The sequence below is a fragment of the Coenobita brevimanus genome, chromosome 33 (genome assembly GCF_032717465.1).
Source record: "Coenobita brevimanus isolate Jiangsu-jjx chromosome 33, ASM3271746v2, whole genome shotgun sequence".
NCBI classification, from domain to species: domain Eukaryota; kingdom Metazoa; phylum Arthropoda; class Malacostraca; order Decapoda; family Coenobitidae; genus Coenobita; species Coenobita brevimanus.
The window spans coordinates 12,146,822-12,160,547 of NC_136986.1; the positions used below are offsets into that span (position 1 = coordinate 12,146,822).

The 13,726-nt window shown below is 40.4% G+C and overlaps 1 protein-coding gene across 1 annotated transcript in view; it reads right to left on the reverse strand.

Moving 5' to 3' along the window:
- LOC145395790 (ionotropic receptor 21a-like) overlaps window positions 1-11,790 on the reverse strand; it is a 69,413-nt gene extending 57,623 nt beyond the window's left edge. The window contains exons 1-5 of the mRNA XM_080269327.1: window positions 11,720-11,790; window positions 10,378-10,537; window positions 7,403-7,456; window positions 6,299-6,564; window positions 5,207-5,341 (exon numbers count right to left, since the gene is read on the reverse strand). Coding sequence (XP_080125453.1) covers window positions 5,207-5,341; window positions 6,299-6,564; window positions 7,403-7,456; window positions 10,378-10,537; window positions 11,720-11,790 — 686 coding nt within the window. The remainder of the gene's footprint in view (window positions 1-5,206; window positions 5,342-6,298; window positions 6,565-7,402; window positions 7,457-10,377; window positions 10,538-11,719) is intronic.
- Between the last annotated feature and the right edge of the window lie 1,936 nt (window positions 11,791-13,726).

Sequence of the window (13,726 nt, forward strand, 5' to 3'; positions counted from 1 at the left end):
GGTGTCTTATGGGCCACAGAGTACACAATTACGGAATTGTACATTAAATATTGTGTGACAAGCTTTCTTTTCCAGTGGTTCAATGAGCAGCACAACGAGCCTAGTCATACATTTCAACGCTAACTGCTTGTAAAATAGTTCCAGTTAGTTTTGAGGGGGAAAAAAATGTAATTTCAAACATCAAGGAAGTTTTCAGAAGGCATCTTGTATTTCTCAACACCCTGTACTCACAAACGTTGCAGGAAAATCCAGTGCACATAGTCCAAGGAACTAGAAGTTACCTGGATAGGATAATATCATGATTTCATATTTGGTCCAGCATTCCTTGTCTGCCAACTCTGCCAAGTAAGCAGAAATTGAGTTTTATCTTACATAGAAATACTGTTCATTGGAACTGATAACATTAATCTATAACATATCACAACTAGCTAAGTAGATGAGTGAATATTTACCACCTTTCAAAACCTTTGTTTCGCTGCAATGTGTGATACATTATTTTTCTCAGTTTTTGGAAGTTACCTGGATAGGATAATATCATGATTTCATATTTGGTCCAGCATTCCTTGTCTGCCAACTCTGCCAAGTAAGCAGAAATTTAGTTTTATCTTACATAGAAATACTGTTCATTGGAACTGATAACATTAATCTATAACATATCACAACTAGCTAAGTAGATGAGTGAATATTTACCACCTTTCAAAACCTTTGTTTCGCTGCAATGTGTGATACATTATTTTTCTCAGTTTTACCTAAAATTTGCTTACTTTTCATTTAAAATATACAAGGCCTTAAATGGCATAAGAAAACAAAGAAGATTAATTGCCTTTCAAAGAGGAAAGATGAGACTGGGAGGGCTTTATGCACAATGGAATGCCATTGAATTTGTTCGAATTTGTAAACAAATGGTTGCCATATCTCGCTTGGCACTGAATACGTGATTTTTTTATAATTATATCTTAGTAGAGTGGTACTCAAATGGTGGACCGCGGGCCAAATCCGGACTCCGTCAAGTTTTGATACGGACCCCACTGACTTCCATCACTGAATGTTCAGTATCGCACTCGAATGAAAGAAACACAATATTTAGCATCTCTGGTTATGTCCACAATAGGGCTCAAATAAATGTAATTTCACCGGATTGCCAGTTACGTTTATCTTACTGCAGTAATACCAACCTGCCCAATTGATAGTTGCAATGCAGACGAGTAGGCTAACTGATCCACACAGAAACTGCAGATTTTTCCAGCTACTCTAGGTGCTCACATCAATCAAGGTAACGTGAGTTTCATAATACAAAATAGCATTATCACTGATATTAGCATTAAATCCTGGTAACATGAGAACAGGATTCCTAACCATAAGAGTTCTGTATTTAGCAAGCTGCACTGCATGTACCCACAAATTGTTGTCATTGGCTTGTTCAGTTGGTGAACTGATGGAAAGATACCGAAAAGTGTTAAGACTGGATACTGGTGGGTGGTATGGTGCTGTGGTGGTGGTGGTAGTGTTACAGTGATTATAGGGACGGTAATTGTTATTTGGGTAATAGAAGAGTGTCGTCTTGTCTCCTTGTGAAGGAAGGAAGTTTGGAGAGTAGATAATTGTCTTATTTAACCACCTTAACAAGAGTGTCGTCTTGTCTCCTTGTGAAGGAAGGAAGTTTGGAGAGTAGATAATTGTCTTATTTAACCACCTTAACAACAGAAGACATTATCTATAGCTGATTTCAGTTAATTACTCTGCATCCTAAAATAAATGCAAGTAATTTATTCCATTATTAATATTAAATACAATATTGTACATCTGGACCTCTGCAACATTGGAAGATTGTAAGACAGGACCTTCGTAGATGGTAATTGAGGAACCCTGCCCTAGTTCACAGTCACAATGCAAGAAAAATACTCATGAAAACATCAGACAGATGTTATATAACATGAGTTCATGCAACAAAAAGAACAGCATAAAATTATCAATCATGATAGAGCAAAGGGCACCTCGGTGTACTTATTTCGTTACCAAACTATTCGGCGGTATTACGATGTTACATAAATGGAAACTCCTATTGCAACATCAATAGTGGGATATACTCTCCAATATTTCACTTAGGGTATATTTAAGCTTGTAATTCACAAATCCAAGAAAATTCTCAGACGAGAATTCCAAGCAAATTTAGTCTTGAACACGTCACCAACGAGCGTCAGCAACAGAGTCCCCAGTGGATAGTTGCAAGCTCCTGAGAGGGTTGCCCCGGCCCATGCCGTGTGACAACTCGATCCTCCCTCTCTGTTGCCTGCGGAGGCCTGCCTTTCCTGGTTTGCTGGGCTATTTCTGGCACACCTTAATATTCATATATAAATCAGTGTAACAATCGTTAGAACAACGTAAGTACATAACATTAAAAAAAAAAAAAAAAAAAAAAAGTTGCAGCAACATTTAGACAATGTTTCAGGATAATGTTGCTACATAGTTTCGAGATAACGTTGCGAATAAACGTTTCCATAATGTTCTTACAATGTTACAATTAATATAACTTATAGACAACTTTTCCACAACGTTTTACATACATTGTGTGTTTGCTGGGTTTGGACATTTGGCATTATGAAACCCATATTATATATATATATATATATATATATATATATATATATATATGTAATATATATATATAATATATTATATATATATATATATATATATATATATATATACAGTAGGCTCGCCCAGTGCGCATCATCACAGTGCGCCAATCGCATTGTGCGTGTGACCAAAAATCATCACGAAAAACCTTGAATGCGCGAGTTTACCCCACAAAACACGAGGTAGTTGCAAGAAGTGGCTTGGAAACGCCATTTTCCATCAGTACGCGACCCCCCTCCCCCACAGAACGCGCCAATAGTGACCTAGAGGCTCATGGGAAGGTGCTCAAGAGGAGTCTACAATAAGATATCGCCAATAACAGCTTCAATAATAACGTTTTCGGCAATAACAGTAAGTTAGAATAGATACCCAGTTTCTATAATAATGATGTTTATATCGTGAATACCAAGTTGTTATACTGCCAATATATCCATAACAAGATGAGGAATGAAACAAACAAACAAGAAGAGATGAAGGAAATTGCCGAAAATGTGAGCAGTAGCGAGGAGGAGAGGCAGGATACTCCCCTCACCACCTCCCCTGACTCACCCACCGCCGTCCTCCACTGCCCCACCTGACTCACCAGCCGCCTCCCTTTCCCCCTTCACAGCCCCACCTGACTCACCTGCTTCCTGGCATACCTGCAACCCCCACCATAATGACTGATGCTGCATTCTGGAAGAAATGTAACATTCAACAGGCCATAAATTTCTTCGTCAAAGCCTGGAATAGTACAACATTGGCAACCGTTATACAAGCGTGGTGCGGCCGGGATGGCAGCGGGGGCACTGTAAGTGCGTTGCCTGTTGTCTATTGTTGTTAAGGTGACTGCCCATAATTTTTTTGTCGTAGCTATATCTGTAGTACAATGTCTGAAAAATCTGACCTTTTTTTATGTCTCTAAGGGCAAAAAAATGTCCAGGTATGAGGGGGTACAGCCCATATGTCATTTTTTCCATAAGATTATGTATTCTCAGTGTGCGAATTCACACTGTACGAGGTCGTGGACCGCCCAATCTCTCGCACACTGCGCGAGCCTACTGTGTATATATATATATATATATATATATATATATATATCTATATATATATATATATATATATATATATATATATATATATATATATATATATATATATATGTATACATATATATTATATATATTATATATTATAATATATATATATTATATATTATAATATATATATAATATATATATATATATATATATATATTATATATATATATATTTATATATATATATTATATATATATAATATATATATATATATATAATATATATATATATATAATATATATATATATATATATATATATATATATTTTTATATATGTCTATATATATATATTTATATATATATATATATATATATATATATATATATATACACACACACACACACACACACACACACACACATCAGTGCTACCGAGCTGCATCCATCAATCCATCCATCCATGATCCATCACCCTGACATTTAAGATGAGAGTGACCACCTTCACTCATCTGTGAGTGGAATTACGTGAACAATAAACCCCAACCAACCTTTGGATATAAACCTGCACAGGCTCAATCCGACTAAAGTGCCTTCTTTAATCTTTTTACAGGATATTGGTAAACAAGCAAAGTACAAGACTGGCAAAGATTATGACAAATGCAACAATGCCTTAGATGCAGATCATAAGAATAACCAATGCTACAGTGTAAAAATGAAAGCTAAGCCAATAATTGTGTGCAAATATTATTTATTTTATGGCTATAACAACACTAACTATATATAAAAAAAAACTCACGGCTGAACAAAAGGAATAGGCAGGACATTTTAGCCAGCTGCTAGCACTAAAGCAGCTAAGATGGCAACACATACAGGCTGATGAAAACGAAAGTCTCCCTCTCTCTCTCTCGTCATTACAGAGTTTCATAGTATACTAAATTCGAAAAATGTGATGGAAGCTGAAATTCCGGACTTGTGAAGAATTTTTAAAATTCCCCCCGGACGAAGATTTTTACACCTAAATGCAGGACATGTCCGGAAAAATCTGGACGTATGGCAACTCTAGACAGGTTGCACTAAAACAGACAAAATTCAGAACAAAGCTTTTAGAATTATTAGTAATCCTGATGTTACAAATAAACTTCCTCCCCTACACGTATGAAGGAATATTGTCTCCCGTCCTTTATCTTACAGATACTTTTATGGCAAATGCTCAGACGAAGTTGCATCCATTGTGCCATCTCTCCATGCCTTGCTCTGTGCTACGTGGGCATCTGGTAGCGCTCATGACTGGAATATCACACTGCCATAATGCAGAACTTCCACCTATCAGAAATCTTTTATTCCCTGAACAGCATCTCTTTGCATCTCGCTTCCCCCGAGTTGATTCCCCCCAAACTTCAACCTACAGCTGTTCAAGTCCAACTGTTACAGATTCTTATGAATCAAGGACACCAGGAATTTCCTTCCTCTGTTCAGTTACTAAAATTATATATATATATATATATATATATATATATATATATATATATATATCACTAAATCAACTTACTTCATGTTCAGAGCTGCGTTGAGTCCGTCCATAACATCTGCCCCGACCAGCATGCTCCCAAGTTCTCTATAGGCACTTGACTCAGAGTTTAAAAAGAACTTCTTGTATGAACCATCAAAAGGTCTTGATGTCACCCTGTAACATGTACAAATTAAAATTGTTTAATTATTATTACTACTGACGCCTCTAGAATAACGCAACACCAAAAGTTAACAAGGTACAGTTAGTATTTTTTTGTTAAATTTAAATTTGGCCTAAAATTGCCATATTTGCATCTCGATGGCTAAATTGTGACAATAAATTAAAACCAAGATATGATGCTAGTCACGAAGCAGTGTTATGGAAAGGAAGCGAGACGTAGTATTGTCTCATACTGCCACTGTTTCGTGAAATAAGCAGCATATGGAAAAAAACAACCTCGGGCATATTAAAAGAGCTATAGTGTTTTTATTTGGGATTTCTTTATACCGTTTACTACAGCAATCATTGTATTTATCCTATTGTAGTATAGGAATAATAGTAATAAAGTTACAGAACAATCTGAGTACATGATAAGCAATGAAATGAATAATTTCCAATGTGCAACAGGATGTGCGGATCTAGTCCATGTATTAGGGCTGAAAGTACCGGAAGCATAAGCGAAAGACTGTACGGCAGTGATGTCTCTGGAGAAGAATGGATGTGGAAGTGAATAAGGTTACGAGAGCGGTGAGCACAAAAGTAAAGGAAAAATGTAAAGCTGGAGATAAATACTGAGGGAAGGTATATTTCACATATGGTTTATGTGGATGATGTATTACATGGTACTTGAGAACACCATTTATTGATTCAGTGTTGCCCTGCTTTCAAACAATCAGGTCTGAAATTACAGTATCGAAGGCTTTGAATAAAACACCAGCTGCTGGGTGAAAACTAACTCACCGTGAGATGCGTTGGTGAATGTGGAAAAAAAAAAAAAAAAATAGAACTGAGGGTTTAAGAACTCTGACGCAGTGATAGAGCAGAGATTAATAATCCAAGGGCCCAGCATTAACTTGTATTTCAATTTCATCCAGCACCTTTGTATCCAAACGTTGTTCTTCGATATCTCACCTGTCAACTATTTTGACCAGTTCCTCAACTGTCTCTGGTCTGGGTGGCAGCCTTGGGAGGGTGAGGGAAGCAATGAGGCTGGCGTGATACGCTGAGCCCACCACCACATTGAAGAACAACCAAGTGCCGACCAGGATGTGGTTGGACTGGCTGGTTGAGAGGCGTCCGTACAGTCCCTGGCCCAACAGGGTGCCCACAGACTCCACTATCACCGACCCTGTACTCAGCACTCCATGCCACGTTTGCCATGTTTTTCTCCTCGTAATCTGTAAAACATACATGTACAGTGATATACATACACAACGATATGAGTGCATAGCTGTTTATTGTGTCATAGGGGCGAGCAGTGATGTTTCGGACAGTGGAATGGTTTTGATAATACGAGCCATGAATGAAAGTCCACCTCCGTACATCTGGTATTGTTAGGAAGACACACAATTTTAATGAGGTCATTCGCACAATTTTTTTTTTTGGCAGCTGCTTGGTATGTCCAGTTGCGTAAAGTAATTTTGATCGTTTTCTGCTTTTAATGTAATTTTTCGGCTACATATAGGACGCTGTACAATAGTGAAATGTTATGGAATAGTTAGATATTGGTTATAGTGAGGTTATGATGTATTAATAAATTTTTTTAGAGTTCAGTTGATTAGAAATGGCAAAAGTTCTTTCTTCGTCGAAAAAGGCAGACCAAAATAAAACTGTCTGAAAGCAGAATTAATTGACAATTCCATGCTGTGGTTTCAAGGAATCAACAAGTGTGAAGTAGCCAACCACTTACATGACAGTTGTGGCTGTAGTAGAGGCTCGGGATGGAAGTAACAATCCGAATCCACTCTTTACTCATCTATACCATAAATACATATTCCAGCAAAGTGTTTAAAGATATGTATAAAAACAGCGATATATATTCTTTTATTTCTTATTACATGAATCTAACGTCATCCAAAAAGAGTCGTTGTACTTATAGCTGTATTATGAAACTAGTATTTTTCCATCATAATTCTTTGTCGCTCACTCTGATTTTCACCTGTGAGTCTCTTGTTAAAGACTCACATGAACCAATTGTCCGGAGTTAACTGGAAAAGATAATAGAATTAACCTGACCAAGGGGGTGTTCATGGTACCAGAATAAGCAACTGTTTCCATTGACACATTCACCTAAATAATGATCATATAGTGTTGGCTCATGTTATATAAAAGGGAAGAACAAGAAAATGCAACCATGAGAGGGTTAACCCGCCCCATCCTGGAGACGTGAATTCACGTCCTCACATGATGTGCACTCATGTCCTGGAGACGTAAATGAACGCGGCAACATTGCAAGGTCCCTAATTTGCACAATTTTCAATTTTTGCAAGTGATTTTATGAGTGATTTTTGGCACGTATACACAGGACACCTTTCTCTATTCCTCTACAAGATGCCAAGCAGGGACAATGCCTTACACTGCATAACCTCTCCCCTCCCCCCAGCACGCCATTGTCTCAGCAATTCACCTGTTACCAGTGACCTGGCCAATAAAGACATTCAGGGCCAGAGTGATTCTCCAATCGATGACAATGTGGAGGACAAAGTTTACATAGCATTAGAGGAAGAAACAGTCAGAAATGATGATCAGGTAATGTGGTAAAAAAAGGACATGAATGGTGATGAGTTAGTGAGTGAAACAATGCTTGTAATGCCTATATTACTGTTTGAAAACCAATATTCTCTTGTACTACATATAAATTCGTACTAAGTAAATAAATAAATACTGTTTATGAGTGGATAAAATAGTTTTTTTTTATGCGAGGAAGAAGGAACCAAAGGCCATGAGCCCGCAGTAACAGTTCCCTCCAAGAGAAAAACAAAATACAATAGAGCCAAATTCAAGATCCGATCATTTTGAGATGCCTGGACACACTGCGTTTGAAAGACTGGAGATCATAGGCAGCAGGAAATACAGAAAGAGGGAGACAGTTCCAGAGCTGACCTGTTGCATAAATGAAAGACTGGGAGTAACGGTTCTCTTGCATTAGAGAGTTGGACAGAAAAGGGATGAGAGTTTGCTGCCAGACGGGTGCTACGCGCCCGTCATAGAGGTGGAGGAATGCAAGCAGACAATTCGGAGGAGCAGTGACCATTAGAGTAGCGATAGAAAAGAGATGCAACAGTGCGGCGAAGAGACAGAGGTTGAAGGGAGTCAGTAAGAGGAGAGTTAATGAGACGAAAAGCCTTTGACTCCACCCTATTGAGAAGAGCTGTATGTGGGGAGCCTCCCCACACATGAGAGTTGTACTCCACACACGGGCGGATAAAACCCCTGTATAGAGTCAACAATTGTGCAGGGGTAAAGAAAGAGCAGAGTGGCTTAGCACACCCAATCTCTTGGAAGCAGATTTTACAAGAGATGTAATATGATCTTTCCAAGATAAATCCCGAGTAAATGAAACCCCAAGCATGTTCAAGGATGATGCAGGATTAAGCTGAATATTATTAAACAGTGGGTATACCTGTGGAAGATTTTGTCGGGTTGATAGGTGTAAGAACTGAGTCTTAGATGCATTAAAAACAACCATATTATATTTACCCCAGTCAGAGATACGAGCCAAGTCATACATTAGGTGTGCCATAGCCTCATCTCTTGTTTGTTGAAGTAACTGTTGAGATGGGCGTTGCGGGAACCGAATGGAAAGGTGAAGGGTGGAGTCATCAGGGTATGAGTGGATAGGGTTAGATGTACAGCTTAGATCATTGATGAATAAAAGGAAGAGGGTTGGTGATAGGACAGAGCCCTGAAGAACACCGCTGTTGATAGATCTAGGAGAAGAACGATGGCCGTCTACAACAGCGGCTATAGAACGATCAGAAAGGAAGCTAGCGATGAAGGCACAGATAGAGGGATAGAAACTGTAGGAGGGCAGTTTGGAAATTAAAGATTTATGCCAGACTCGATCGAAAGCCTTAGAAATATCAAGTGCAATGGCAAAGCTTTCGCCAAAGTCCCGAAAGGAGGATGACCAGGAGTCTGAAAGGTAGGTGAGATCGCCAGTGGAGCATCCCTGACGGAACCCGTACTGACGATCGGAAAGAAGGTTGTGATAGGAAAGATGCCTTAAAATTTTTCAATTGTGAATTGACTTGGAAACTTTTGAAATACAGGACGTTAAAGCAATTGGACGATAGTTGGAGGGTTGGGAGTGGTCACCCTTCTTTGGGACTGGATGAATGAGAGCAAACTTCCAGCAAGAAGGAAAGGTACAAGTTGACAAAGGAGAAAGAGTTTGCCTAGGCAGGGTGTAAGCACAGAAGCACAGTTCTTGAGAACAACAGGAGGGACCCCATCAGGCCCATATGCCTTGTCAGTATTGAGGCCAGTGATGGCAGAAAATACATCAACTGAAGAAATTTTAATGTCAGCCTTGAGGAAGTCAGAGGGGGGAAGTGATGGAGGAACAGCACCGGAATCGTCTAAGGTGGAACTGGAGGAGAAAGTCTGAGCGAAGAGATCTGCTTTATCAGTAGAAGAAATAGCTACAGAACCATAAGTGTTGAACTCGTTTTCTTTGGTGCCAGCCTGTTTGAAAACCCAGTCAGGTAAGGAGGTACTCGTACCTGATTCAAGTATTTTAAACCTCAGGTGAGGGATTTCTCTATGAATTTTCGATGTTTCTCACCAAACGCGAATGTTTGAGCCTAAAAAAAAAAGGTCCAAAAATGTCGGGACTGGGGCGTACCACTGCCCAGAAAACGTCGGGATGCGGTGGGTTAAATGCATCATTTTCCTCGGTGAGTTAAAAAATAAAAAATGGCAATAGATATGGCACCGTAAGGGACTTCACTAAAATGAAGAACCATATTGGGCTTCGCTAGAGTAAGGCACATTTGTGTAAAAATCCTGAAGCAACTAAACAGAAGCACCTGTCTTGTGGAAATATATTTACGTGTGTGACTAACACTGGAAGACAGCTCCGGGCTGCTAATTGAGAATATCCCACCCCTATATTAAATAACAACAACAATAATAATAACATAAGGAACCGTTTTCTGCTGTTATTACTAATACTGGAAGGGTCTGTGCCCGACCACTTGCATGTTTACCTTGACAAGTGTGAAGCAGACAGTCAGCGTACAAGCCAAGACACCGATCCACACTTGGCCACTCAAAGGGTAGTAGAAGCTTAGCCAACTGGGTGTTATGACCGGCGTGCCCAAGGCGAATTTACCAGTAGTTTCATCGAAGGCGAAAGTCAAGTCCAAACTGGAAACATTGTTAGAAATAGTGGCTACGTTTGTAGATGTTATGGTTATTTGTTACATTTAACCATAGGAAAGGATTTGTTCTCAAACAACAACAATAATAATAATAATAATAATAAATTAATAATAAAAAATAATCAGTATTATAATTACAGTATCAATAACAATAATAATAATAATGAGAGCAAAGCATTTTTTAATGTGAGGAAGAAGGAAACAAAGGCCATGAGCTTGCAATATCAGTTCCCTCCAAGAGAAAGAACAAAATACAATAGAAAGCCAAATTCAAGATCCGATCATTTCGAGATGCCTGGACACACCGCGTTTGAAACACTGGAGATCATAGGAAGCAGGAAATACAGAGGGAGACAGTTTCAGAGTTGACCTGTTGCATAAATGAAGGACTGGGAGTAACGGTTAACTCTTGCATTAGAGAGTTGGACAGAAAAGGGATGAGAGTTTGCTGCTAGACGGGTGCTACGCGCCCGTCGTAGAGGTGGAGGAATGCATGCAGACAGTTCAGAGAAGCAGTGACCATTAAAGTAGCGATAGAAAAGAGATAAAGATGCAACAGTGCAGCGAGGAGACAGAGGTTGAAGGGAGTCAGTAAGAGGGGGAGAGGTAATGAGACAAAAAGCCTTTGACTCCACCCTATTGAGAAGAGCTGTATGTGGGGAGCCTCCCCACACATGAGAGTTGTACTCCATACAGGGGCAGATAAAACCCCTGTATAAAGTCAACAATTGAGCAGGAGTAAAGAAAGAACGGAATCGTTTTAGTACATCTAATCTCTTGGAAGCAGATTTTACAAGATATATAATATGATCTTTCCAAGATAAGTCCCGAGTAAATGAATCCAAATGTTAATCGCCTGCCAGAATATGCTGTTGGCCAAGTCTAAGATTTGGTCATATCTTGATGTGCTGAAGGTTTCATGTTGATAGCTCAAGCCGTTTATATAATTGTGCCACAAGCGGGCTATCGATAATACTTGATTTTTGGTAGCCATGTTTCTGACCTAAACCTTGACCTCCAGTGCCCATATTCGAACCCGGGAAAGATTTTGGCCATATCTTGATACCCTGAAGGATTCATGTTGATAGCTCAAGCCGTTCATGAGATATAATGGAGCTCAGATTATAAAAAGTAGTTGACCTTTGGCAGCCATTTTGGTGACCTTGACCTTGACCCCGAGTGCCCACTTTTGAACTCGGCCAATATTTTGGCCATATCTTGAGACCCCGAAGGTTTCATGTCGATAGGTCAAGCCGTTCATGAGATAGACACACACACACACTTGCACTGAGTCAGGGAAAAACATTACTGCTCCGCCTCGTAAGGTGGGAGATATGTACAAACCCTCCCAATGGGAGGGGGGGCGGGAGGAATCATACCGGCCAAAAGCCGATACGTCTGGCGCTCCTCCGAGTATGACCTTGACCTTGACCTACTTTCTCCAATTTCGAACTCGTAGATTTTCTTCCCTACTACACACCTGTAAAATCCTGTGATGATAACTTGAGTGGTTGTGAAGTTATCGTGTTAACAGACACAGAGACCTTGCACCAGTTTTATACTCATAGATTTTCATCTCATCTACACACCTGTATATTTTTGTGATATCTTAAGCAGTTGCGAATTTATCATGGAAACAGACACACAGAGCGTAACCTACTTTCACCAATATCGATTTCGTGATCGATTTTTTTTATCTACTGCAGACCTGTAAAAGTTTGTAATCATATTTCGAGCGGTTGCGATGTTATTGTGCCAACAGAAACACGGACAGATGGAGAGAAAGACGGACAGATTGAAAACAATACCAGCTTTGCCATCGCAGCTATTATTATTATTGTAATGCTAGGAGTAAAAGGCTTGACTTCTCGGCTCTAGAACACCTAACATGCAGCGGGGTCCTCTTTCAAGACCTGGGCTTAGTGCAATGAAGAGAGGCAGGGCACAAAAACTCCAGGCAATAACCTTTACACGTATATTACCACAGTCAGACACAGGACAAAGACAGCAGATATTACATCACAATATATAGCAAAGAAATAAAACCTTAACTAGGATATTAGTATCTCGCAGGATACTGGCTTAACTGATACTGATGCCAACACAATTAATTCTAGTGCACAGGTGTACAGGGAATGTAGGCGCGCGTGGGGTGCGGGGAGTGAGGCTCACAGGGAAGGTGGGGGGAGGGTGAGGGGAGTGATTCGCAGCGGGTCAGAACAGAGTTATAGTAATACTGGGGAGGAGTATTATTAATTTGAACTTAATATTTCCTGATAGCAAAAGGGTTTTGACAATTGATTCTATTTCTTGTTTACGTTCACGCTAGTTACTGGAGAGAGGGAATGACATTGGGAATTCACTGGTAATAAAAGTGGGGAAATATTAGCACTTTCTCTACTATTTTCTAATAACCGAAGATATTGGAGTATCTTGCTACAGAGAATTTCTCGGGAAGAATAGTCTTACTAGTTTTCTGCAAGGGCGTCACTCGTGAGTCTGATTCACCAGAACTTAGTTTCTGCACTCGTCCTTCACTCATCCACCTGTGATTTCACTTGCCCTGATATTCAACAAACATTAAGTCACTGTATTATTGTTACACTAGTTTGGGCAATGTTACACTTAACCTAAATCAGTTTACTAATTCTGGGGCAACACCACACTTATCATGAGTCACTCATCGTCGGGGCGGCGGGAAGACATGCCGGCGACAACTCGGCCGGGATAGGGGCACCGCCAAGGGGGGCCGTGCCAAGAGGGCACGGGACAACTCGCAGGGGCGTCCTCTCACGTCCAGGGCTGCAGGTGGTGAAGGGGCCCGCAGTCTCTGGGCTAGGCTCAGGGGTGTGGCCCTCAGGACTGGGGCTGAACAGATCCAGAAATCTCTGGCTCAGGTCTCGGCCGGAGGTGGAAGTCTTACGCCGCCTGGTGTGGCATGGGGAGATCACCCCCGGTCGTCCTGGGAAGAGTCTGGAGTGGCTGAGGACTGCAGTACCCAGAGTCGAGGGGCTCCGTCAGGGAGGGGCTGCGGCACCGACCTGAACTAGGGTCCATCAGGTGAGTCTTCTCCAGAGCCAGGCGTAGGAAGGGAAGGCCAGAGGAGACCGTAAGCCCTGGCTGGGGCGCTCCAGTACGGGAGGTCTGGGCTCTTGTCTCCTGCTGGGGCGATGGC